Below are 26,950 nucleotides of genomic sequence, written 5' to 3' on the forward strand. Positions count from 1 at the left end.
AGCCTGACAGCGTTCCAGTCCCAGGTGCTGCCTCTCTGTATTGCGAACTACAGGGCAGGGCCGAAAGGGAAGCAATCATCAAAGCCCCAAAGAGAAGTGGGGCTGGTTACAGGACACCAGGTATGCACGGACACTTCGCCGCCCGTCCCCTTGCTAGCAACGAGCTACCGGCGTCCTCTTCAACCACAGAAGCAACAAGGATGCCAAGGGGATGTAGCTAAAGAACTGCCGAGCACTGAACGAATGATCCCGTGCATCACACTCACTACACCACCCTAATTATCTTTTTCAAACATATTATCATAAGAGAAAGTAAAGGAAGTTTTAAAGATTTCTCTCCTCTAAAGAAAACCTGATTTCCATTAACTTGCTCACCAAGGAAGCCAAAGAAATTACAGTTTGCAATAAAACCAAAAAGAGTTGGAGTGGTATCACACCCTCCCTTCTCAGAGCTACACACAGCATCCCACCCAGCTTGGTTAGGAGCCAGCTCCAGGTATGCCCCAGGCACACACCACCACCAAACCTCAATGCTGGAGTTTTAGGTTCTGAGGTTCCAAATAGTGCTAAAGAGAGCGTTCACACACAGGGAGAAAGCCTAGCTCCCCAGGGACACGGCACGCCAACACTAACTGAAGTAAGTGGGGAAAATGTGGCAGGAAAGAAGAGACAGAAAATTTTAAACTCACAGATAGGGGGTTAAAGTAAACTTAAACTGGCAACACTCTACTAAGAGATTAAACATGACTTGCCCATACAAGAGTACGGTGAGATTTTGAAAACTATTTTTATTTCAAGCATTCTGTAAGGCCAGGATTCAGTAACAGAAAACAGAGACATTCAGATTTCTCGCTCAATAAATAGAAGTAGGAAGACAGTGTTGAGTGACATTTTCCTGAAATCAAACTAACTTGTCTGCTGCCACTAGTACAACACAGAACTCTGAAGCTGTGGTTATAAGGGGTATGAACTAACTTTCTCCTCTCCCTTACATTTCATATAATGTCCTGCTGGTAGGAGAGTAGGACATTTCTAGCCAAGGAAGACACACACATGTCCATGGGAGATGCATTCAAATAATGCAGCCAGAAAATTTTGCAAGTGGAACAACATTAATTTAGAAATACATACATTGTTAACTGCTTTCACGTAGATACAGTATTTAAGTAGAAAGTGGAGACGCATCAGCAAATTTGACCATGGTGGAGCTTCAGCCTGAGTTCAGTCAAGTCCTGGCTCTTCAGCTGATGTATAAACAAATGCAGGGAAAGGTGAGGAAGAGGAGATCAAAGAATAAATGGAGAAATATTCTGGATCTGCAAGCTACACAAGTGGGAAATATTATTTCTGAAAAGTAGACACAACCAAGTTTCCTGCTTCTCCTTAATCTTTTCTCACACTTTTATTGTTAAATGAGGTGACAGCTGTCACTCCCTCTCCCTACAAGGAAGTGTCCAGCCTTATGCATGCCTCATAATTGACAGAGGTTGCTCTTTATAATTAATTATCATTTATCTCTACATTCATAAATATTTCCAACACCACTAACAGAAACATCAAATCACTGGTTACCAGTGCTAGTTATACATCTTCTCAGTCTACCACAAACCATACACACCCTTCCTTCAGCATGTTTGAATCAGTTCCATAGTGAAATATTCTTGTTGCTGTAGTGCCAAATTCCCAAATGAGTCTAGCTGAGGGGAAGCATAAAGGCTGGTTTCAGGAGAAAAGAATGGAAGTTGTGCACCACTGTTTGAGTGAATAGGAAGGACAGATGATGTTTACCATCTGAGGTTGTAAATGTGCAATTATGTAAGGATGCAGTTATGATAGAGGGTGAAGGCAGAAGGAGGCAGCTAAGACACAAAACAAGCACCATTTCCTGCAGGTGAGCATCACTGCCTGCTTCTGTGCCAATGTCCTGGATCCTGATACAAGTGAATGAAATACCACAGCCTGAAGCTCACACCCCATAGTGACAGATGCCTCTGGTCTCCACTCTCAATCTCTTTATACCACACTTGAGGATGTACTGAAATAGTGTAAATCCCAAAAGGCTTCAGAAAGTGACCTTTTGCCATACACAAAGTTATCTCAATTTTGATCATTATTACGTGGTCAGAGAGTTTGATACTGGGGGGCAGTGTTGGGGGGAGGTGGCCAAAGATGTATACCAAAAAATCTACAGTGGTTTCTCTCTTCCAGGTTATCCCTCACTTTTAAAATCCTTGGTGGCCAACTGAAGTCCTTCCATGGTGGAATTAAAGCGAGAAGTTTCTGAAATAAAAAAAAAAGAAGAGGATCTGCTGAAGTTCCACAACAGCACAGGCAGCAGAAAGACTTAACAGATAACCCAGCCCTCAGACTGAGAAGAGTCTGTCCAATGTTTTTTAAAGTTTCTAATACTCAGCTGTTGGTTATTTTTTTAAAATGTTAAAAAGAAAGGAGAGGAAGCAGTCAATGGAAAGCAAAGGAAAATTAAAAGAATGCAAGGAGAGTGGAAAAGGAAGAAGATAAGAACTTGGATGTCAAAACTAGAGGCAGTAAGGACCTTACCGCTTCAAAGCTGAAAAGTAAGGAGTAGAGTAACACAGTGGATATTTTTTCCTCTACACATCACAAACACTATGTAATGAACAGCTGTTCAGCCAATACCACCATTGTACAGCTACATCCCAATTTTTTGTTACAATGTGAATTGTTTCCCCTGTTACATGCACTCAGGATCTCACAGGCTTTCATGTTACAGAGTTAGTGTGAGGCACCTGCACAACCGAATTGTTGCTCTTTCTCGAGAGCTCCAAAAACCCAGCTGTGGGCAGCACTTATTCCCCCAGGCAATTAGACTCTCTGCTTGAATGATTTTTTGAGCCAGATTTTCCTGGTTAGCACTGTAAAATGCAGGTGAGGTTTTCTGGTCATAATTCTGTGCACTTTTTCATGCTTCATTTTGTTTAACATTAGTGGTTATATATCAAAGGACAGGTAAGTTTTTCACTATTATCTGTGTATCAAAGTAGCAACTGGAAGAAATTTGACGATAGGATGATATTTTCTGTAGCAATACTGGAAGACTTCTTTAGTCTGCTTGGTATCCTTCAGATTAATTTTTTTTCATTTTAGCCAAAAATCAGGCCTGCCTCTCCCAGCTATACACTCCTGCTTTTTTGCCCACGTCCTCCTGATCTCATGGCCTCCAGAGTAATTTGTTTCTGACCAAAAACTTTTTGGATGTCTTCATTAGATGTTAGAGCTAAACTGCCTCACTCAGAAGCATCACAGCCATGAAAGGGAAGTGCTTGGAATTGCACAGCCAGGGAAAGGAGGATAACACCGGGATATCAAGAGGTTTGTCCCACCAAAACCACAGCCTTCAAGGCTCTTGTGGAAGAAGTATTCCTGCAGGGAGTTACTGACTACTGTACTTCAAAAAGAAACATGTCAGCTTCTGCCTTGCAGTAGTCCTGCAGACAAATGCTTGAACAGACACATTTGTATTGCACTGGCATCTGTGAGTCCTGGTCTAAGGAGAACTTGTAGGCACCAAAATAATGCTGTTTTCACTGATCTCAACATTTCTCAAACTGGGAACTCTTGCTTAATCTCCAGAACAAATGTGCTGCCAATGCTGCAATAAGGCGCTCTCACAAAAGCTTGAGATTAACCCTGTGTTTTCACAGAGGAACACTGTTCACTCTCCCATTGGGATACAAACATCCTTACACAATATGAATACAGCAGCATGTTCATCTGGCTAACAGATTAAGTTGCACTTGGCCAGCAATGCTCAGTTTGCTTTCCAATCTAAAGGGACCAAAATGATCATATTAGCTCTCCCTTGATTTCCTATGATTTTAAAATCTTTCTGTTAGAAATGTCTCAATTTTCCTAATTTTTTATTTCCCCCCTGACATTTGAAGGAATGAAATCCATTTCAACATTTACAGTTGTTCACTCGAGCAGTTTCACAGCCACTCTGGGACATCATTCTTGGCAAGTCAGCTTTAATCAGGAACCAGAGGGGAATTATTTTGTGGTGAGGTAAGACAACCTTATCCCTCAAAGCCAGGGACACCATTGATCAGGAAAACTCACCTGTCTTTTACAATGCCTGCATGCAAACATTGTGGAAGCACTGGAATACTCACGTGGGGGCTGCGTTACCCCATAGCCTGTGCCTGACAGTGAGCATGAGCTGACTGAAAACCCCAAGACATGCTTCTTCCTTTCCACATACTTTTATTGGTTTAATTCTTTTAACATCCTACTTTTGTAAAAGCTTAAAAGAGTCCTCTACCTGAAGGTTTGGTTGCAGAATACATGGCCCCTGATATCAGAGCTGACTGCTGCCCAGACAGGACACCCTGCACGTCCCCTCCTCCTATCTGCAGCAGCACGACCTCATCTGCTCCCTTGCCCCAGCCTTGGCACTGAGCTGGACCTTACAGCAGCTTATCTCAGTGCCTCAGTCCAGCAGGAAAGTATTGATTTGTTTGCTGTGGGCTTAGTGAATTAATGATAGCCTTCGTGTCAGCCAGCAGTTGCTGGAGCTGCTATCTGGAGCAAGGCTGGGAGGAAGGGCACTTCACACTTTGGGCAGCAGTTACCCTTTGCATCAGCCTGCTCTGAAATGGCAGATCCCAACTCCAGAGTAGCCTAAACCCATCTGACCTCTGGTGTCTCATCCTCTTCCTCCAACAGCCTTCAGGACCTTCCCTGACTCATTTCAAATGCTGAACCTAAACAAAGCAAAGCAAAAAACCCCAACATAAAACTCCAGCTGTATCTCCCCATTCCACCATAGATATCAATGGCCAAGCCCTGCAGAGACAGCGCATGGGCCTTTTTGTAAGCCAAACACTGATGGGGAGTCTTCTTTTGTGGCAAAGTCTGCATTTCTCTCATTCTATATTCCAGAGAACTAACACAAGCTGACACAGTAGAGTGTTAGACTGCAAGACAGCATAACAAACTGGGGTTTCCTGGCAGCACACAGTGGCTGGGTGACAAACATGCAGGGCTCTGGGTTATTTCTGCTGTGCTCATGACAAGCAGGAGAGGAAGACTGAAACAATTTTGCGAGTAGCAGAGCAGACAGACAAAGGTACAGACAATAAGGCAGGATAATCTGCTAGCATGTATCTTTTCTTTCTTGAAGGACAAAAGGAAGAAGTTTCATATTTCACCATTTTCTCCCAGGAAGTGAACATAGCTCTTCACAGCTGTTTCTTTAGCATATAAATATTTAATCAATAGCCTGGACATTTCTGGATAATAGCTTAGGACACAAGCCCACACAGACATCCAGTCAGGATTGTAAGCCAAAATCCTGCCTCTAGAGTGTTTGTATTGCAATATTATAAATAAGTAGCTTCTAAAAATTGGTAACAGGTGTAGACCTAAGTATTTTGTGCAAATATTTTTTATTTGCTTGCCCAATATTGTAGAATCTGATTATTTAAGAGGAAAATACTGCTACCAGATGTTCTTGATGTTATTAATGATCTGTGCTGAGAGCATCCTGCAAGACCAGTGCTTTCTGGGCCACATGGTACACAGAAATCTCCTTTATCTTCCTGCATTGGTAGCTGGTACCAGCTAATCAACCTGCAATGTCATTTTTGTCATCAATGACATATAGCCAAATTAAACCCCATCCAAGAGGTTTGAATTCCAACCCAAAGTATTCAACTACTTCCCCTGTGACATGAACATCCACTGTGAAAACTTCTGTGTTTATAATAGCTGCAACACAGTGCACACCCACCTCCTTGACCCGTTCCTGCCATCGACTGGAGGCATGGTCAGGTCAGACACAGGGCACCAGGTGACAAAGACCCCCTGACCACACCCCATGTGGATGATATTTCAGCAGTCCTGAGATGTCTAGATGGGAACAATTTAAGCCTCAGGATGTGGAATCTTTTAATGGCTCAGTTTGCTCATGGTGCAGGTTACTCTATTCCCATGTACCTCAGTTTATTTGTTTAAAAACTACAGATTAATTCATTTTCCATTTTGGAAAGAACAACTGATGGCAAACGATAGAGAAGTTAAGCTAGCATTTTCATGCTGGAACCCATAATCCTTCCTTTTTATCTCAATCTTCCCAGAATATCTCTCATAAACAAACGAAAGAAACTTTGCCAAGTTACCAAAGGGTTCAAAAATTCATGAGACAAGCAAGAACACGATAGCACACTTTGTCACACCAAATGAAAACATTAATGAAAATTTAACACTTCAATATACCAAGTCTTAATGTGACCTCTTCCTACTGTTTCTCCACTGAAAAGCAGAACTGCCACTTCTTCATAATTTGGTGAAATACTTTTTTATTATTCATAGAGTTCTTTTCATAATAAGACCCTTAATGGAGCCAGCACTGCTCTCCATGCTGAAAAGACAAGGAAAGCGGGACTGTGATGACTCACAACAGATTGCCACAGCAACCAAAATGGGAATAAATTCCGCCTCCTAGGCATCCTACCCTGCTGCTTTCACTTCACCACACATGCTTTAGATTTCAGAGGAAAAAATGAAATCATATGGCTTTAATAACAAAATACTGCCTTCTCTTTGCCCCATCCAGGCCTGAAAGAAACAAAATCTGAACAACCCTCAACCCTAACTTGGTTAAAACGCAAGTAAATTGGAGGATACTAAATGCACCTTAAAAATTATAACAAACAATATTCTTTAGATGTTTGGTCAAATATAATAAAAAGATACTTGGTAAAGATAAAAGAGTAAAATATTCACAAGGTGACTGATTACCTGTTTGTTCATGCAGAATTTAAGACAATCACTCATGACTGATGAAATGCAGCTTCCAGACAGCCGGTGCAGGTTATGGTGTTCTCCTCTATCACATCTTGATATAACTCCATGTCTGATAGTGTTTCAGAAGAGTCTTTATTCTCTTGGGGATTTTTATTTAGATCTTCAAGATTAATAATATCATCTAAAAAATAAAGAAATTACAAACTGCAGCCAAAACTACCTGAAATTACCTTACATAATCTCTCATTTCTGTTGTGTCAAGATAGAGTATTTCTAGAACAAGCTTTTATTTTACCAGAATCCTCATGATTTTTGCATCCTAAATGCCTTATAAAATAAATTAAATCTTTCTGTTTTGTCTCTCATACAGGGTGGGGAGTGAGAGAAAACACCCATGCATGTGTGTGTCTATTCCCACTCTTACACTGCTTCTCCAGAAACAGCCTTTCTCCTAAAATAGAGAAACTTCTCTCCTCTTTCAGACAGCAAATTCTACCAGCTTTCAGGGAACTACTGTTGTGTATTTTTAAACCTGTTAGAGAACCTGTGAAATTGTAGTGCATTAATATGGAAATCATGGAAAAAGACAACGAGCAACCTTATCCCATAACTTCCACACTGCAGGAATTAATGTGTGCGGAAGTCCAGAGCTTCATTTGAACCCTGATATCTCTTCCTGCCCAGGTGTGTGACCTCAAGTGCTGTTTGACAGCAGCTGACCATGAGCCTGCTGTGCCCAGGTGGCCAAGAAGGCCAATGCCATCCTGGCCTGTATCAGCAGTAGTGTGGCCAGCAGGATCAGCGCAGTGATTGTGCCCCTGTAGTTGGCACTGGTGAGGCCACACCTCAAGTTCTGGGTTCAGTTTTGGGCCCCTCACTATCAAAAGACTCTGGGGTGCTGGAACATGTCCAGAGAAAGGCAGTGGAGCTGGGGAAGGGTCTAGAGCACAAGTCTGATGAGGAGCAGCTGAGGGAGCTGGGGGTGTTGTTTAGCCTGGAGAAAAGAAGACTTAGGGGGGACCTTATTGCTCTTAACAGCTGCCTAAAAGGAGGGTGTAGCCAGGTGGGAATTGGTCACTTTTCCCAGATAACAAATGCCAGGACAAGAAGAAATGGTCTTAAGTTTCACTGGGGAGGTTTAGATTGGATATTAGGAAAAATTTTTTCACTGAAGGAGTGGCTGGGCATTGGAACATGGTGCCCAGGAAGTAGTGAAATCATCATCTCCCAAAGTGTTAAAAAAAAAAAAAAGAAAAAAAAAAGTAGATGTGGCATTGAGGGACAGACTTGGGCAGTGCTGGGATAATGGTTGGGTCAATGACCTTATAGGTCTTTTCCAACCTAAATAATTCCATGGTTCTATTATTTATTATTATGCTGCCAACTTTTAGTGTTAATGAAGTTTAATTAACTTGAAGATCCTCAACCTTTCAGGGAAGTAAAGTCTCAAGAAAGACTATACAATGCTAAATACCACTATGATCTAGAATGGAAAAACTTGAGCTAATTACTGGAATATTTCAACGTAGGAAACTTTATAAGGCAATTTTAGCACTTAGATGAGGAAAAATTAAGTGATGACAGCAACCATAGCTCTGTGGACTATGGACACGATCAACGGCAGCATAAATTCACTTATCACATCATTGTGCTTTTGCACAAAGAGAAGTATTACCGCTAGTTGGTAACAAAAACCAATTAGCGATAATATCCCTCCTGATAAGAAGAATTTTATACAGTTTTTGTATCACAGAAACTGTACTGACTTACCTGTCAAGCCATCTTCATTCTGCAATCCATTTGGTTTCTGTTTTTCCTAAAATAGATAACATTAGTCCAGCAAAAAGAAGGTATGTGACAAGAGATGTTATTTTGGGCAAGAACAAAGTCCATGCTCTATTTTATATTAACTAGTTCATTGTAATCAGGATTTTCCTGATTTCCACTACTGGACAAGGAAAAAAAGTAATTTATAAGTTAACACTTTCCCAGCTAGACAAAGAGAATTAATTTGCCCACAGTCACGCAGAATGACTTCTCTGCTGCAGCTCTAGCAGAGGTGATGGAGGATGAGATCTGCTCAGATGATGAGAGAAAACTATAAGACAGAAAACATCTGAATGATGGTAGCTTGTACTTAATGAACATAGGTCAGGTCAAGACACAGATACCAAAGTTTTTTCACCCTTTTTTATCTAGGAGTTGTGCACGCTTCTGAAGTTGATCTTTTAAAATCTGAATCCTATCATGCCAATGAGCTGGTTTTTGAAATACTCAGAGGAGAACAAAAAACATCTGCCTCCTCATTGTGGATATTAAAGCAAATTTACTAATAAAGAACTGAAGAATTCCCCTTTGCACCTGAAATATTGGAAAGCCTTCCAAAATCCCCTAAAATTCATACCTCCACAGAGGTCTTCCACAGTAAATAGATCATCTTTGAAACTTTCCAGTCAAGGGGAACTACATAATCATCTGGCAACAAGGATTCTGCAGAAGAAAATATTTTTTGCAGTTCAGTGTTCAGATCTCTCCACAGCCAAAATACATCACTGAATTAAGATTTTTGCACATGTTATATATATATATATTTTTTTTTTTCAAGCAGGTATTTAAATGAGCCAGCAGCAAAATCAGAATTTAGAATTTCTGGAATCTAAGGCCAGTGCACAAGAGGGGAAAGAGAGGGAAAGAGATTTGGGTTTAGTTTCTTTATTTAGACGAAGACTTTCCTACCATACTTTCGTTTCCCCCACATACTCCCCTAAAAATAGGCACACACAAGAAAAACAAAGTTTTCAGCCATTAAATTAAATTCAACTTAATTAACAACTTTTAAAATTTAAAATGCTTGATTATAAGAATTTTTGCACTATTAGTAGAGAAGGTGTTTCCTAAAATGTTTTAACTCTAACATTCTTTAAGAAGCTGAAAAGAAGTTCTTTATAGGAAAACTGTCTGAAATATATTCTACACTTATATGAGGATCATACAAGCAAGAAATGCAATTAAATCTTCCATTTATAAATAACTAAAGACATTTATTTACCAAAAACCTCCCTTCCAAAATAATTTCAATAAAGATTGACTGTAATTCCAAGTGTTGTAAAATAATACCACTCAAATGTGTGCATCCATAAATAGTTGCCTGTCAATGTACTGTATGCCATAAAAAAAAAAAAGCAGGCTATTTTTGGAATTGTAGGATAATAATAACAAAGGAGAATGTGGCCAACCAGGCACAATTCTGGTGGGAAAACCCCAGCAGTCACAAGCTGTCAGAGCTTCAGAGAGATATTGGGGTAGATTTGTATTTCTTGAAGGTTATTTCCAAAGGAAACTCACCTAGACTCCAGAGAATGTCACTTGTTACTGACTCAGAGGAGGACATTTGGTTCATTAAGCTACTGAGTGTTTCTGAATGCCTGGTTATTCTTTTTCTTTCTTGGAAGATGCCTGTTTTCAAGTCATGGCCAACTCCCTCTAACATTATAAAATTTAAGATCACAAATATGAAGATTCATCAAGTTTGGAGAAGAAAAATGTTTTATATGCAACAGTTGAGGACATCAACAGTACTTCTTTGCTTACTTTCAGCTCTATATGGCAAATTCTTTGGTGTGTGGTGCCAGATTTAGGTAAAGCAGTCCTTTATGCCCCCCTTTAGGGACCTAAGGTGAAGTAATGCTTCCTATGATTTGCATCATTGTTCTGGCAGATGGCATTGCCATGGACTTTTAAAAAGCAACAAAGAATCCTGAGGTCAGTTTGAGCAGATAAATGACATAAGCTACTCCTCAGCTGTCAGATTAAAATTTTCATATGAAAATTCATGCTTAACTTTAAATTCTATTGAAACAAACAAATGTAAAGGTATACTGAAAAGCTGGCCTATGTTTTTTAATCCCAATTGTTGGCTAAATGAAAGTTAAAGTTTCTCCACTAAATTTGGACTCAAGAAGCTGAAAAACATTATGCACAGGGAATATGTCTCTTTCAGCAGATGTTCTAGGGTGACTTCCAAACAAAACTCTCTTGTTTTCACTGGTTACAGCTCTGTGGGATTACATTAGCCTGCAGTATACAGGCTGGGAAATGGTGGCTGGCACACTCAATTCCTTTGAGGATTGCTCGTCTTTTACCTGTATTAAACTGAAAGTACAAAAATAAGATATCTGGAGCTCTGGAAGGCAAGTACACAACACCAGGACACTTATTAATAAGGCACACTTAAAAAGAAGACATTCACTTTCAGAAGACATCTTATAAGCCTGATATTGAATTTCAAACCAAATTGGATTTTGGGAAAGTTTTTCAACAGCATCTAAGCCACGCAAGAGCATATGAAAACTCTATTAAAATAAAAAAGAATGTTGTTATCTGGAATATAAAACCAAACATGCAGCCTTTATATAAGTGCACACATTTTGTACCACATTTTCATTTAGTTCCATAATCATCACAGTAAAGTCTTACTCAGTAGGATGTATTCAAACATCATTTAGTTCTGTAATCAATACAGAATAGTCTTACTACGATATATTAAAAATTGAGCAAGCATTTCATGTTTGGATTTAAAGTTAGTCAATTTTTGCTACTAAAATGACTGCAAATACAAGGCCAAACCAAAAGTCCCTTTGACAGAGATGGAGGATTTTAGGTACAAACTAAAAACTGTCACCAAAATAGCAGTGATTTGTTTGAACAGCATTAATATTTAACTAAAAACTGCAATAAAAATGAGTTTCTAACCATAGTATTTTCATTTGTTTTTTGGTTTGGAGGGAGTGCTTTGTTTTTTGTTTGTGGTTTTGAGGGGATTGTGGGTTTTTTTTGTTTTACATAGGAGTAGTAAGAAAAGCATTATACCCAGTGGAAGACCTGGAGAACCAAAGAGCTGCACAAGCTGAAAAGCAAATCCTAATGATAAGGGAAGTCCCAGAAAACTGCATTTCACATCTGCATCTTGATAATCTTCAAGCTGTGATGTCTTTGCTGGCTCAGAGTCATCTGCTCCATTTGCATTTTCACTGCAGTTTGTCATTGTAGTAGAATCTTCTAGATACTCAGAAACAACTTTAACAGAAGACAAATTATCTGGTTGGCCATTTGTAACCTCTGAAGAAACATGTTCACCCTCGTCCTCTTTTTTATTAACTACTTGTTGTGGCTGAAGAGTAGTAGCTTGCTCCTCCTTTGTTTTGGAATCGACACAAACCCTGCAGGCATATTTTGATATAGGAGAGCATGGTCCTGAATGAGTGTAAGAAATATTATATACCAGAGCATCTGCATCTGGAGTGGGTAAGGAATATTCCTGCAATGCATGGTCCTGTTCATGTGCTTCTCCACATTTCTTGCTTAGAAAGTAATTTTGCCTCACTTCTAAAACACTGTTTTGGGGAATATCTTCTCTTACTAGGATGTCCTTCCCTTCCTCTGTATGAGCAAAGATCTGTCTTGGTAGGTTAAACTTTGGTGCTAAGTTGACAATTCTTCTGTATCTCTTCCTCTTCAGTGTAATTGGTGTAGCATCATTTATTGGCACATTTACTTCACTTGAACCCTGCATGAAGGCAGCCCTGGCTTCCACTAGGGAATCAAAGTGCATTTTACCAGTTGGAGACACAGACAGACCATTGCTTATTACATTGCCAACTTCCTCAGTTTCTGTTTCAAGATGGTTTTCCTTTACCAATCCCTCATTTGACTGATAGCAGTTTAGCTCTGCTGAACTGTTCATGTGAGTCTGTTCAGGTTTCCTCACTTTTTGAGATTTTTGTTCACTTACACATTTATCCTCAGAGTGAGGAGAGAGAGAAACTTGAGCATTGAAGCCCATCTGCAACTCCTCAGTAGATAAATTAATTGAAAAAAAAGCCCAGGCATTGGAGGTAGTTTCTTCTGCTTTTAAAAATGGACATTTGCCCTCTGTGTTATCAGTCACATTATTAAGTATATTTGAACTGCAATACTGAGAGATTTCTTTTTCTTCTCTGTTTAAACTTAGGCCCTTGGCTTCCAAGTCCGGTTCACATGTAATTTGGCACGATCCCAGCTTGTTTTCTGTGCTCAACAATGTCATATCATAGTCTTCAGAAATGCCTTCTGTTTTCTGGACAGAATTTTTATCATTGCTTATTGTTAGGAAACTGCAGAGGTTGTCTTTCTGCCTCTGCTTTGCTTCCTTGTCATCTAATGCATTTTTGGTTAGGTTTTCAGTACAAAAAGGTTTTACATCTCTTAAAAGCAAACTGTCACTTTCTACAGGCAATTCATTTTTCCATGCACTATTTGACATCACTGAGACCTCAGGCACAGCAACCAGAAAACTCTCCCTTGAAACCCCTGCATCTTCTTTTAGGCTTTCATCACTACTCTTAGGCTGCTCTTCACAAACTTTTACTGGATCCTCCGGGCCTTTGCTGAATGTACACATTGATTTTTTGTTTTCTTCTTCCAAGTCATCCTCTTCACTTTCTGATCCGTCATGGTCACCTGGAATTGGATGATGAGCTACTCCACATAACATTTTCTTCGTAATTTCTGTGCGATTACTTTTCATTGTTTTGTTTCTTTTTCTCTTTTTCTTCTGCTTTGCTTTTATTAACAGGAATCCAGGGTTCTTGCTTAAAATTTTCTCCCTATATGAAAACAAAGAAGATCAAATGTAAAACCCCAAACAAATAAAAAAATCAAGCCCCCACTAAGTTAGAGCAATAATGTATTCATGGTGATCAATCTGAAGAATAGGTACTTTATGTTACTATGATGATCAAACACAGACTATCTGCATTTTTCAGTTGATAATATCTCAGATAACACCTTCTATTGGTTAAACAAATGCCTAATCAATACAATTCAGGACAATCCTGAACATTTAAATCCATTTAAGCAAACCCAGGTGCCATCTCAATAACTTTGCTTTACAAAAAGTATCACAAATCATCGTTAGACCATACATTGTGTTTCTAGATGCCTTTCTAGCATGATGTTTGAATAATAGATCCTGAAAAGCTGGTGCTATTCTGAAATTTCAGTAAATGCTGTGAGGAGCTGGCTGAAAGTAACGAGGTAGAGGACAATGTCATCCATTAAGATCAAATACTCAAATTCAAAACATACTAACCAAAATTCAAACAATGCAAAGTCACGGTGACTACGGCAACTCTGATACTTACTGTTCAGTATATTAAGTCTTGAATCATAAATATTTGGAAGAAATATTTCATACTTTATTACCAACAAAATAATACACTGTGGAAAAATTAAGATGCTGTAGGAAAAATGACATGTTTACAGTTAATTTTGTAGCTCTTTTCAGAAGTCTTATTTATTTTGTCTGCATTTCTCATCAAATGTAACAGAAAGCAGCTCTGACTTCTCTGAAATCTTGACTTTGGCCCATCAGCCAGCTAACCCTGAAATGAAAACTTGTAAGAAAAACCCAGTCTAGGATTCCATCCAGGAACCTAACATCTCCCTTTTCAATTGTTCAGAGATATTAAGTTTTTAGAGCTAAATTTGATTGTTAAATCTTTGTACTAAAGACATATTCCTTTTCTGTAATTCTTCACTTTTCTGGAAGTCTTTGTTTGTGATGGTACTTCACACAATACACTAAGGCAAAGCAGCAGCTAGAATTATAGGGCAAAATTAGTTGAATTTTGGAAATGTGTATGTAAAATTACCTGCTTTATTAAGTGCTGTATTCTGAAATTCTTGAGAGAAACAATACAAAACAAAACATAAAAGGGTAACTGTCAATCTAGAGGGGAAGCTGATCACTAGGAGGCAGCCTGGGAATTAATGGGAATTCTGTGGGAATCTATCCTTTTCCATTATTCATTCTTGAATTTATTCACTGTTAGTCTCTAGGTTCTTCCTTAATTTGAACTCTACAAAGCAAACCCTCCTAATTCTCTGAGTGCAAAGGACAGCAGCAGCCTTCTCAGCATAGCAATGAAATTTGTTGACTGCAACAGGATTCAAAAGTCTTGGTGCCTTGGTGCCTTGATATCACTGCAAGGGGCACTACAGATCTCCATAGTGGTCTTGTTGGAAAGCACATGAAATTTATTTCCTTATAATAGCATCCAGATAAGAAATCCTACTAAGAAATGGATTTTCTTCAACTGTTGGCATTGAAGTCCAAATGGTGCTTTCCTCCAAGTAACGAAAATTGACTTCTCTTTTTCCAGATGTGTATTTTCAATACAGTGCCTATGGTTTACATGGGAATGTCCACACCATGTTGAATTCTGTTCACAATACACTCCATAGTCAGCAACATGCCTCCTATCTCTCCAGAACGAGAAACATAGGATGCCAAAGTTTTAGGATTGAAGAGATCTTATTTGTCAACTGAAATAAATGATATTAAAATGAAGTACCTGCAATAGTAGCTGGAGAGATTACTTTCTTACATATAGCCCACACATGCAGAAATCATATACTAATCCAAGATTATATCTTAAATTTTGATATTAATTTTCTTCTTTAGTGAAGAAATTTCATAACTTGAAACTGGTTTTAGACAAGGAAATTCTCTGGAGTTTTCAGATTCATAAACCCCCTTACCAGTGAAATAGAAAATAACCTCCCAGTTTTAACTGTTTTTAATGTAGTGGGGAATAAAAAATCAGATCTCTGCATCAATTCCAAGAAGGATTTATTGTTGTACCTAAAAGCCCTTGTGCTGCCAGAACAACTGCAGAAATGACAACTAAATTATCCATATCAGCACTGACACAGGTAAGGAATGAACTTCTCCAGCCTTGATATTATTGTAGATAAACTTTTCTTATCACTTACTTCTTCCAGATGTGAATTTGCACTGCTGTTGCTGGAAATGAACTTCCCTAATACTGGTGCAAGCATGTTTCTGATGTCTATCCCCAGACACATCTGACAACACTTTCAGGACAATGCTGACAGAAACTTTCTTGGGCTGGGATGTTGCATCAGAATTGCAGAAATGAGAGAAAAAGTCTTAAAGGTCTGCGCACTTTCTTAGTCTCCTTACTATTAATTCTGAATGAGGATGGAAAATCACACTGAATGGGATTCACTTTAGAATGCAAGAACAGAAAAAAAACCACATCCACCAAATAATGGGAAAAGAATCCCCTGGATGGTCCAGAAAAACTAACAGCTATTACTGCATTGAAATTATTGCATGTCAAAATAATAACAAATACAAATGTTGATCCAGGATGATGATTTAGCACACCTGGATATAATCATGAATAGTGACATTCAACAGTTAATCATAAATACAACTATGTAATTTTTGTGCTTTGGAAATATGGAGGTTTTATAACAGTTCAAGGAAATTATTTTTATAAAGATTTGAATTTCCTAAAGAAAGGACTAAAGCAACAAGGAAAGTGATGAACTACTAAGTGTAGAATAATAAAATGTAGAACAATAAAATACTTAATGGTTCTGGATAACTTTTGTTTTTCAATTGATTCTAACAAAACACTACTCCAAGGAAATATTCTAATGCTCTGTGATGGCATAGCTAAAATTTCCTGCTTAGGATATAACCCCATATCATGTAAAGTTTTTGCATTCAATTAAGCTAATTGTCTACTAGTTTTCATAAGATTAACTTTGTTCCTCCTCTTTTAGTCCACCTACACACCTTTTGAAAGTTTCTTTTACTGCAAAACCATATGGCACACAACCACTGAGAAAATGCAAGAACCAGCATGGAGACAGACTTCTCTTTTTTAGAGACATTTGCTAGTGAGCTGCTATTAAAGGCACACAACACATACAAAAGGAAAAGAAAAAAGGTGCAATTTCAGCTGGTATTTAAATTTTGCTACATATTATGTATTTAGAAACCTGGTTAGTAATAAAAAGACCTGAAAAAATATAATGGTATCTTCGTTGAAGAAGGAATTCCCCTTCTGTAACACTTTTAAATTTCTCAGCCTACTCTTTAGTCAATACTAAATGCTTTTTGCCATAACTCTGTTACACGTGACTTTAACACTGCATCCTACTGCTCAAAGTAGCATTGACCAGGTTGATTGAGAGCCAGTGTTCAGACAACACTTTCAACTGGAGAAACAAATGCACTTTCACTGAAGTAGAACATACTAACTAATTAATCTAAAGCAGTTGGTCACATTTTGCTGAAAAATGGCAAAACCAAAAGAATTACTTATTTGCAATTGTACAGACTTCACCTCCAGCATGCATCTAAGCTGATGTCTGCTTGATATAGAAAAATGCCTGCAGTAATGAATTATAAAGTCATTTAGGTTGGAAAAAGTCTCTGAGATCATTGAGTCCAACCATTAATTCAGCACTACCAAGCCCATCACTAAACCATGTCCCCAGGTGCCACATTTACATGTCTATTAAATACCCCTAGGGACGGTGACTCCACCATTTCCCTGGGCAGCCAGTTCAGTGCTTTTCAACCAGTAATGTTTCCTAATCATCAGGGAAAATGGAGATAAATTTAAAATCCAATTCTGAATGACATTTAGCAATGAGGTACAGTCTTTCAGAAATATATGCCATCATTAATCTCCAAAGTCTCTGGACTGTGTTTTCAATATAAAAATTACAGCAGAGCAACTTGCCTAAGATGGCATTTACTGAGATACACTTCACTTTCCCCATCTGGTAAGTCCAAATACATTCTTAAATTCCTCGTGACCTAATTTTGCTTCAGAAACAACTAAAAATTGAAGTTATAATTTTGGAATGAAAAAATAAAAAGCCAAGGTACCAGCCTTTTTGTTATATATCTTGCCTTTAGCACTGAAATGAGTGATAAAGATCTAGTTCTGCAAAACCAAATGGAAAATTGGGTTGTATTATCATGTGATCAAGCACCTGGAAAAAAACCACAAAACTTGCCAGCATTACTGGGTTTCCTGGAAGCTGAAATTCCATTAGACATCTGAGATTCAACTTAGCACTTTGCTGCTGAAGAAAGAGTCTTTGTCACCCTTGCCTGCTTTGCTCCAGATGATGCCCTTGTACTTCCACTATGACCTTTTGCTGGCTCTACCACTCTCCTTGCAGGTGGATTCACCTGCCTTGACCCTGCATCAAAAGAAAAGAAGTACACACTTTGTTGTTATGCTCATTTAACTCTCCAAAGCACAGAGGTAAAAAGTGTCTGGCTAAGACAAAAAAGTGGTTGGTGGGAACACGTGAGTACCTCCAGCAGCAACATGTCAGGTTGCCTCACAGCAAGGAAATTCACTACAAATTTCTTGTAAGAAATGTTTACACATTAGTGTTGCAAATTAATTCTCTCTGCCCCAAATCAGCAAATATCCCACTAACTGAATTAAATCAGTAACTCAACAGCTTTTCCAGTGGTGGTGAGATTTAAGTACCTTTATAAAATAAACTAATCACAATGCTCAAAGAGCTGGTCCAATTTTTATACAGGAATACAGTTCTGTGCAATGTATAATCAGTCAGACTGCTGCCCTGTAATAGTCCAGACACAAAAGACCTTGATCTAGAGAGTACACAGAGAATAGCATGCAATTGGTCTGATTAAAGCATGCCTTTAGAAGCTGTTCATTTAATCAAATATATGGCAAAGGGCAAGCACTTTGCTTTCTAAGGTTAAAAACCCAAAAAACCCACCCACCAAAACCCTCACATTCCTGAGGTAACAGCAATTCAGTTTCAAATGACAGTCTGTTCACTCCATAGAAATTTCAGGTGAGATGACTTTACTGATTTTTGTCCTGCCTGGTTCATAAAAGTCATGAATGTCTTATGATTTAAATGTCTTAATTTGGTTCCTTAGTCATAGTCTATGCTGATCAAGATTAGAGAAATCAATGCTGAATATACTGTTTAAAACATGTTTATGTACTGAATATACAAGTGCCTACTATGAAACACCTACTTTCTGAACAAGTGAAAAACAAGCTATTTCAACCTCTTCTAGATGCCATAAATATCTCACCTGACACATTTCGAAACTGAGAAGAGAAACAAAACAACTCCCTCAAAAATACATGGACTGATGGATGTCAACAGATGGAGAAGAGGTGCCATTTTTTTCTTCGACTGAATTTTTCTGCACTGACTTGGTGTTAAAAAGCAGGTTAGGGGGAAAAAAAAGGACAAGAAGAAACACTCCAAGTGATCTAATTATATCTTAAGGGGAATGCTTACAATGCAGAGAAAGAACCCTGCAGTTTCACCATCAGCCTTTCCCCCATGAAGGCTCAGAGGATCAGTTCCAAGTTCTGGCCACATTTAGTCCTTTGAAGGGAACATGATGGGCACCAATGACAATGTTATGCACTGCAAATACAGTACCAATCATCTTGTCATGCACTCACTCTAAAGTTACTGTTCCAATAAATAAATAAATATTTTAACCAGAAAATAAAAAGACCCACACCCTGCGATAAATCATCCTAGCACCTGAACACAAATGACAGACATTGTAACAGGATGTAAAGATAAGCAAGTACAACAAAAGGGTTTTAAAATTAAAAATGAGATTTACAGGGGGAAGTATTGACCTTTCTTACCAATGCACATTCACACCAAAAACAAATGTAAAATGAATTTTGAGATGAGACACAAGCAGAATCAAGTTGAAGAAAAATATGGTTGGGAGACTAAGGAAGCAATAGGGGCATAATGAGAGCAGATTTAAATATCTGGAGCTAAGTAATAAACTATTCCCTGTTAGGAACTTTCAATGAAAGATAACAGATTTTAGCTGTATTTAAAGTAACTTTAATTAGCAAAATTATAGCAAAGACCTAACTATCCACCAAAGCACAGACTGTAATTCTGGAACAAAAGCATGAGTTTTACAAACACAAGACAATACTGCAAAATTAAGGAGAAAAAAAACCATGAGGACAAACACGCTGTATGACACAAAATACTACTTTTAACAAAACAAGAAAAAATTCAAATAGCTTAGGGGGTGGGGTACTATATGCTCAGCATTTAAATCAGCAAGGGACTGGAAGCATTGAAAAAGTTAGAGAATAAGGTGTAGCTCTCCACATAAGTTTATAATGAAGGGAAGAAAAGGGAAGGAGGAGATGCATCCAGAGTTATGAAGACAACTGCACTAAAAACCACACAGGACTCAGATGAGAAAAAAGCAGTTAAAGAATAAACAAAAAAGGAGAAGGGGGGAGTTACAACAGGAAAACAGTAAAAGAAAACAGTATCAGCAAATATTAAGTAACCAGCCTCTAACCTAGGTTATAGCAACATTAAAATTCAAATACTTGTAACTGCAGACAATGTTGCTATTCAGAACATCTGTTCCACTTGTTGCACTCATTCTGTGCATCTCAAATGCTCTACGAAATACTAAGAAACCACAGAGCAGTCAGTTAAAATGCATATTCTGTGGACATTATTACACCTTTTCCAACAAATCTCCATATTTCGTCATGCTACTATCCACATTTTACTATTTCTGCATACTACACTTTGGTATTCACTTATTTTCCTTTTCAAATATCTTTTACCAAAGGGCTAGAGATATACAAAAGACGTGATGAATTAGCCCCTTAAAGATGATTACTTTTTAAAAAACAGCCCTGTATTATTCCTAGAGTTGGGGATGAATAGGTGCAGAAAACTGTCTTTCAATTCTGTAATTTAGTGAGCATCAACAGAAATTTGTCTTTGGGCAGAAAATAAAAAATTATTTTAGAGAAGCACTAATATATACTATTATCTTCTAGTTCTGGAAAGACAACACAGCTAAATGGACACTGAGGGAGAAAAAAGGGGAGCAGCTAAAGGTGTTGAGCAACCTGTTGAACCTGTGAACAACTTTGCCAACACTGCTATGAAACAACCAGAATAAAGGGCACCACCAGTTTTGCTGCTAGTTAAAGCCAGAAACTTAGGGTCCACCTGAGAATAAGAACAACATCACAGCCAGCATCCAACACCCTGAGACTAGGCAGCACTGCCATTAGTGACTTAAAACTCTGCTCTGATAGGTAAGGGCTAACTCTTCTGATATTCTGGGCACTGCTCTCACTCCATCACTTATAACCAAATAACTTCTGTCAGAAAGGGCCTCTGGAGATCATGTGGTCCAACCTCTGCTCAAGGCACTATCATGATCTCATTGCTCAGTGCCTTGCCCATTAAAGTTTTGAATATTCCAAGGATGAGATTACACAAGCCACTATCCAATACAAATTCCCCATGTTGCAACCTCCACCTGTTGCTTCTCCTCTAAGAGGACCTAGACCTAGGACCAAGAAAGGCACTGAAGTATTAATTATTAGAATCAAGAACTCAGTTTAGACTGCAGGAACAAAGCAGAAACAGAATGAAACACAATGCTCTGTCATCCACATATTACATACAAAGAATTTATAATCCTACATCAGAAATTTTTGCTGCACTGCCATAAGCACAGTCTCCATGAAGTGAAGGATAATGCTAAATATTCATTGAGCATTTAGCACATGTACCAAATGCCTGCAAAGAGCCACAAATGCAGCTCAGACATACAGACAAGACCTGCTTCAGGCAGACTATTCCATGTCTATTCTTTTGTTGTCAAAGTCCCTGAAAAACACTGTATCCATCTTGCAGGCTATCAGGAAAAATGCCAAATGGGGGGAAATAATACAGTCCATCCACTCCTAAGCCAGGTTCATGAGCCTTCAGAAACTATTAATGGTTAAGAGCAAGATGTGGGATAAGCTGTTCAGTAATTTCTCATAGACTATTATAACCTATAATACAGGCTACCCAGACCTAAAGGTAATGAATAAAGGAAAAAAAAAAAACCCTAAAAGTATCATGAATAATATAACAGTCACACAGGATTATGGGCCTATGACTAAGACTGATTTATACATGACACAATACATCCCTTAGAAATAAGCAAATGCTTACTCAGTAAGCTAAAGCAGCACTTCTTAGTCTGTTAGCAATTTAGAAAGAGGTTAAACAATATGACCCAAGAGAATTCAGCCTTTTTAAAAATCAGTAGTTTAGATTGGATTAACAAAACAAAAAATTTAACATCATTAAAAAGACTGCAAGTACAACTGATTTTTTTGTTTTGTTTTGGGTTTTCATGGATATATTCTGGCTTGGCACAACATGATATTGCTGCAAGAACACTATGAATCAGTAAGGTACACATGACATGGTCAAGGACTGCCTGCCTACCAGAGAAATGAAGCAGCAGCACTATCAGCTAAAAGGAAACTGCAAAGACCAATTCCAGACAAAATACTTCAATGCTTTTATTATCTTTGATCTAGAATTCCACTGACAGCATACCTCAATCAAAACCCACCATTTGCAGCTTCTCCATTACTACAGTAATAAATTAAGACAAAGTTGAGATGATTAGACCTTGATAAACTGTTACCTTTTTTTAAAAATAAGACCAATTATGTTTTCACACTTTTTTTTTCTGTGATCTCAAAATAAGCAGGTTTGAAGCTAATTTCAACCAATTAGCCTATAAAAAGAAGAAAAAAACCCACAACAAATTTATTGATGTACAAGATTTTCACCTAGGATATTAATAGACAGCTTTATTCTCTCCTCCTGCTTTTATTTTAAAAGGACAAGAACACCAACATTAAAATGCGAAAAGCATCAATCTAGAAACCCCAAAGAGAAATATTTCTACATCTGATCCACACGAAACATCTGATCACTTAAAATGAGGGCTTACTTTCAATTTCATTTCAACACTGTCTTTTTAATGCTTTTTACAGGGAATTGTAATACATGTGTCTGCTCTTTTGAAGTTTCAACATATACCTAGTCACCTCATCTCCATAATGCACCAGCACTGAGCAAAAACATTTCCTCCAGAGAACATGATTGCTAGGAGAAAGCAGCAGTTAAAACTACATGCCACACATGAATGTGAGAATTCTTCTAATTCACTGAGAATGAAACTTACTGTTCAGCTAAAAGAAGAAAATACCAACAGTTTAAATTACAACAAGACAGACACACAAACAATAAATATAAATGTTATGGGTTTTAGCTAGAGAAAGCCTTGTTTTCAGTGATCTATTAGCAGAGAAACAACCATCTCTGCAAAAAGTTTCAAGAGACAGATGTCAGATGAAATCTTGGCCTTCTTCTTAAACACAAAAAGCTTAAAAAATTATGCATCATGGCAAACTAAATTGAACTTCAAGAGGGTATGGCTACAAGAACAGAAGACAGGATACCTCACAGGAGATAATTTAACATCACATCTCAAAAAATTAGCAGTGTTACACCAGGTTGTCATGGTTTATCCCCAGCATCACCTCAGCCCCACACAGCCCTTCACTCAACTCTCTCCTGATGGAATGAAGAAGAGGATCAGAAGGGTAAAAGTGGGAAAACTCATGGTTTGAGATAAAGACAGTTTAACAGGTAAAGCAAGAGCTGCACATGCAAGCAAGACAAAAACAAGGAATTCATTCACCACTTCCCACAGGCAGGCAGGTGTTCAACCATCTCCCAGGAAAGCCAGGCTCCATCACATGGAATTCTTACTTCAGAAGACAACCACCACCATTCCAAACCCCCTCACTCCTTCTTCCTCCAGCTTTATATACCAGGTGTGATGCCACAAGGTCTGGGATCTCCCTTTTGGTCAGCCAGGGTCAGCTGTCCCAGCTTTGTCCCCTCCCAACTCTGAGAGGAGCAGAAAGGCCTTGATGCTGTGTAAACACTGCTCAACGGTAGCAAAAACACCCCTGTGTTATCAATACTGTTTCCAGGCAAATCTAAAACACAGTCCCAGATCAGCTATTCTGAAAACAACTAACTTTATCCCACCCAAAACTAGCACACAGGTTTTTCAGGGTTTGGTCTTGGGGTGGTAATTTTTTTCTTAACTATACAAAATTAAAATAAGAAAACTACATCGCCCAAAGAATGCTGATAAAAACTTTTGGTAATTCAGGATATAAACCAATAAACCAGGAAACAGCAGCTTAGATGAAGCAGTAAAACTAAAAGCACTTTTCCATATAAAGCTGATGCTAAGTGGTCTGCTATATTGATGCCTTGAGAATGAACCAATTTATGTATGTTCTACAAATTAATTTTATTTAAATTTCATGCTTAGAAAAGTTACCTCTTAAATTTACTTACCAAACATCCCACTAGTTTCAAGTATGCAGGAAAAACTTAGGATTTTTACTTATAATATTATGGCTGTATGCATTAGTTAAATTTAAAAACAAAAACCAATCTGAGATTATTATTCCATGAAATATGATGAACTAGCAATTTATTTAAAAAGTGAACAATGGGAAGCCATCATTCTAGTTACAGTATCATCATCAACAGAAGTACTGTACAGAAAGTACAGACAGTAAGAATTTTCAGATCCCCTGTCTAGCTAAGCAGCAAGTTCTTACATTTCTTGCACATTTTGATCAAATAACTAATCTTCCTTGGTTTTGAGGGCATGAGAAATTCAGTATCTGTAACATGTATTTCACATAATTTTTTACCTATAAATAGTATAGTGTAAAATCAACTTCTGAGATATGTCTATGATCTGTGACTGTCATATCCTCATGAAATATGATTATACCATGAAACAGAAGTGTTACATGGACAGTAATTCCAGTGGGTTTTCACCTACCATGTCACTGTACTTACCTTAGAATACAGCTGTACAGATGAACCAATTACAAATGTCTGATACACAAATTGCAAAGCTTCCCTTCATTAAGTGTCCTTTTCAAACTGCAGGCCAATTGATCAGCATGCTTTGCACAGCAAAAACACTCCCATGCACTGATAATTAAAGAGGCATCACAAGAAAAGCTGCACCATCTTAGAGCAGTACAAATTAGTACCTATTCAAATAAATACTGCTAAACAACCCCATTTCAATCTTCAATAATCAGCTCTTTTTTGCCATGCCTTAGCACTGTGTGAATATTACATAAGCCTCAATATATTTTATCATGTTATAGCATGAGAAAATGAGTCTAAAACCTTTTTATCTTGCCCACACTCGAAATGTGCTTTCATGTTTAAATATAAAAACTTTGGCATAATTGAAGTATTAATGAGCATTTACAATGATATCCATGATTCTTCTGAGACATGGAAAAATACAACCATGAAAACTAAAATACAGTAAATACTTGATATGAATAACAGACAATAAAGGAAGATTATTAATATAGTTGGGGAATCTCTTTTCCACACAAACACATAATTCAATATATTAACAATGCAGGTGCTAGTGAGATTTTAAATTCTGGTTCAAATAATTAAAACATAAATTTGCACAATAGGCGTAGAAAGCCAGAGAAAGATACCTCATTATATAGCTTGATTTTCAGCTCTCATGGTATTCAGACTTTATTGATGAAGTAATTTTTAGGGCCTATTGAAAAATTGTCTACAATTTAAAAAATTATGCAGGCTTTGCAATTTTCAAAATTCTGATACTGTGACACAAAATGAGTAGTAGATAACCATCTAAATTCTTTTTGTTACATACTCATGCTCTTGACAAAATTTCCTAGTCAATGTTTGGTCAGTGTATAAGGAAGTCAAGAGCAGTTAGGTTATTTCAGCTATAGCAGGGCAGCAATAATGTTCATCTGTACAAAATCCTACGAGCCTGAAAATATAAACTGTTGCATTGAACTACTTCAACAATACTGAACACAAATATATTTTATTAATACAGCAAGCTGTTAGAAAAAAGGCAAAGTCAACACTTACAAATTCATAATTTTTTAAAGATAAAAAGAGCAGTAAATTAGTCAGTCTCCATGCTGGCTCATTCTTTGTTATGTGCTAAACAGATTACGTTGGCAATGCCAAAATTAGGAATGCAAGATGGTTTTACAGAATTATATTCACTATTTATATTGAATTGATTCATCCTAACTGTGGACTGGGAATTGACAGCCTAATTTTTCAAAACTTCATTTTTATCACAAATGAAAGAAACTGACTTAGAAAGACACAGCTGTGAAATTTCAGTGGTTTAGTGATAAAATTTAGGGGTTTTTTCAGTCAGGACAAAACAAGTTGGTGGTGTGCCAACATCATCACAGTTTATGTACTACTGATGAGAATAAATAAAAAAATAATTCAGGTTGCACAGTTTATATCTGGTGAATACTGTACTGGCAGAATTTTGCTTCAGCTGCCACATGAACTTCTGAGACCAAAAAAGAAAGGGAAAAACCCCAAAACCCCAAGAAAACAACAACAAAAAATTTAAACCTCTTAACGGAAGTCAAAAACACATGCCAAAATTTTGCCAATTGGCAATACATGCCAAATAGAACTAAAGGACAATCCAGAGCATAACTGTTTTCAAAAAAAATCTCCAAAAAGGTAAGAACACTAAATAACTATAATTAAAATTGATTACTACATAAATAAACTCTTCTTTTTGAGCTTTACTTCTCTTTTAAAAGATCCTTAATATGACCCCTTCTTTAAAAAAACTGCTCAACAGTTATCTAATATATGTCATCATTGTCTTAGATTTCTGAAGAAAGACTGCTATATGCCATACTATATTAAATATTTTACTAAAATCCAAGGTCTTACAACTTTAATAGTTTTAAAAAAACATTAAACGTACAATTTTATTTACATGCAAGTCCATTAAAAAGAACAACCTCCAGAAGAAAATGGGTCTTGAAACAGGCCTATTTAAAACACTGAAAACCACTACTTTATTGGAAGTGATGATGTGTTTTAAAAGGGCAAATAACAGATTCTTATTAACTGACTGCAACTGTGTTACTGGCTACTGGAAATACTGAAAGAACTCCATGAGTCTGTATTTTCTCCCCACCTATGTCTTCTCTGCAGAGGTGGTCTTTGAGTGTTTTTGTGGGGAGGTACCACTGAATTCATGACAATAGGGATGGATATTTGATATTCATATCGTTCCAACATCTGAGCAATCTTCTCACGAGTGACTCCATGCTTATTTCTCCTACAAAAACAAAAATTTCAATAAATTATGTGGTATGTTTATAGCTATATATAGTTATATCTAAGTAAATATATATGTGTAAAATTGTATGTACAGTCTCTAAGAAAAAACCCTCTAAATTATCAATTTTTCTTCTTGTTTTCATTATACTATATCCTCATTCTCAAGGTATTCAACTTGCATTAAGGTTTATTTTAACAATTCACA

At 37.5% G+C, this 26,950-nt stretch overlaps 1 protein-coding gene across 6 annotated transcripts in view; it reads right to left on the bottom strand.

Moving 5' to 3' along the window:
* Positions 1 to 773: 773 nt before the first annotated feature.
* The window catches only part of LOC134414491 (NEDD4-binding protein 2-like 2), a 41,197-nt gene continuing 15,020 nt past the window's right edge, over positions 774 to 26,950 (bottom strand). For 4 of the 6 annotated variants that reach the window (XM_063149139.1, XM_063149142.1, XM_063149140.1 and 1 more), the window contains exons 7-12: positions 26,600 to 26,743; positions 11,656 to 13,430; positions 9,191 to 9,276; positions 8,557 to 8,602; positions 6,781 to 6,967; positions 774 to 2,280 (exon numbers count right to left, since the gene is read on the bottom strand). In XM_063149139.1, the coding sequence (XP_063005209.1) occupies positions 6,813 to 6,967; positions 8,557 to 8,602; positions 9,191 to 9,276; positions 11,656 to 13,430; positions 26,600 to 26,743 (2,206 nt within the window). In that variant the 3' untranslated portion in view covers positions 774 to 2,280; positions 6,781 to 6,812. Of the gene's footprint in view, positions 2,281 to 6,780; positions 6,968 to 8,556; positions 8,603 to 9,190; positions 9,277 to 11,655; positions 13,431 to 25,107; positions 26,744 to 26,950 lie in introns of those variants that run through there. The other 2 variants (XM_063149143.1, XM_063149144.1) reach the window with 2 other exon arrangements.

This window comes from Melospiza melodia, chromosome 2 (genome assembly GCF_035770615.1).
Source record: "Melospiza melodia melodia isolate bMelMel2 chromosome 2, bMelMel2.pri, whole genome shotgun sequence".
NCBI classification, from domain to species: Eukaryota; Metazoa; Chordata; class Aves; order Passeriformes; family Passerellidae; genus Melospiza; species Melospiza melodia.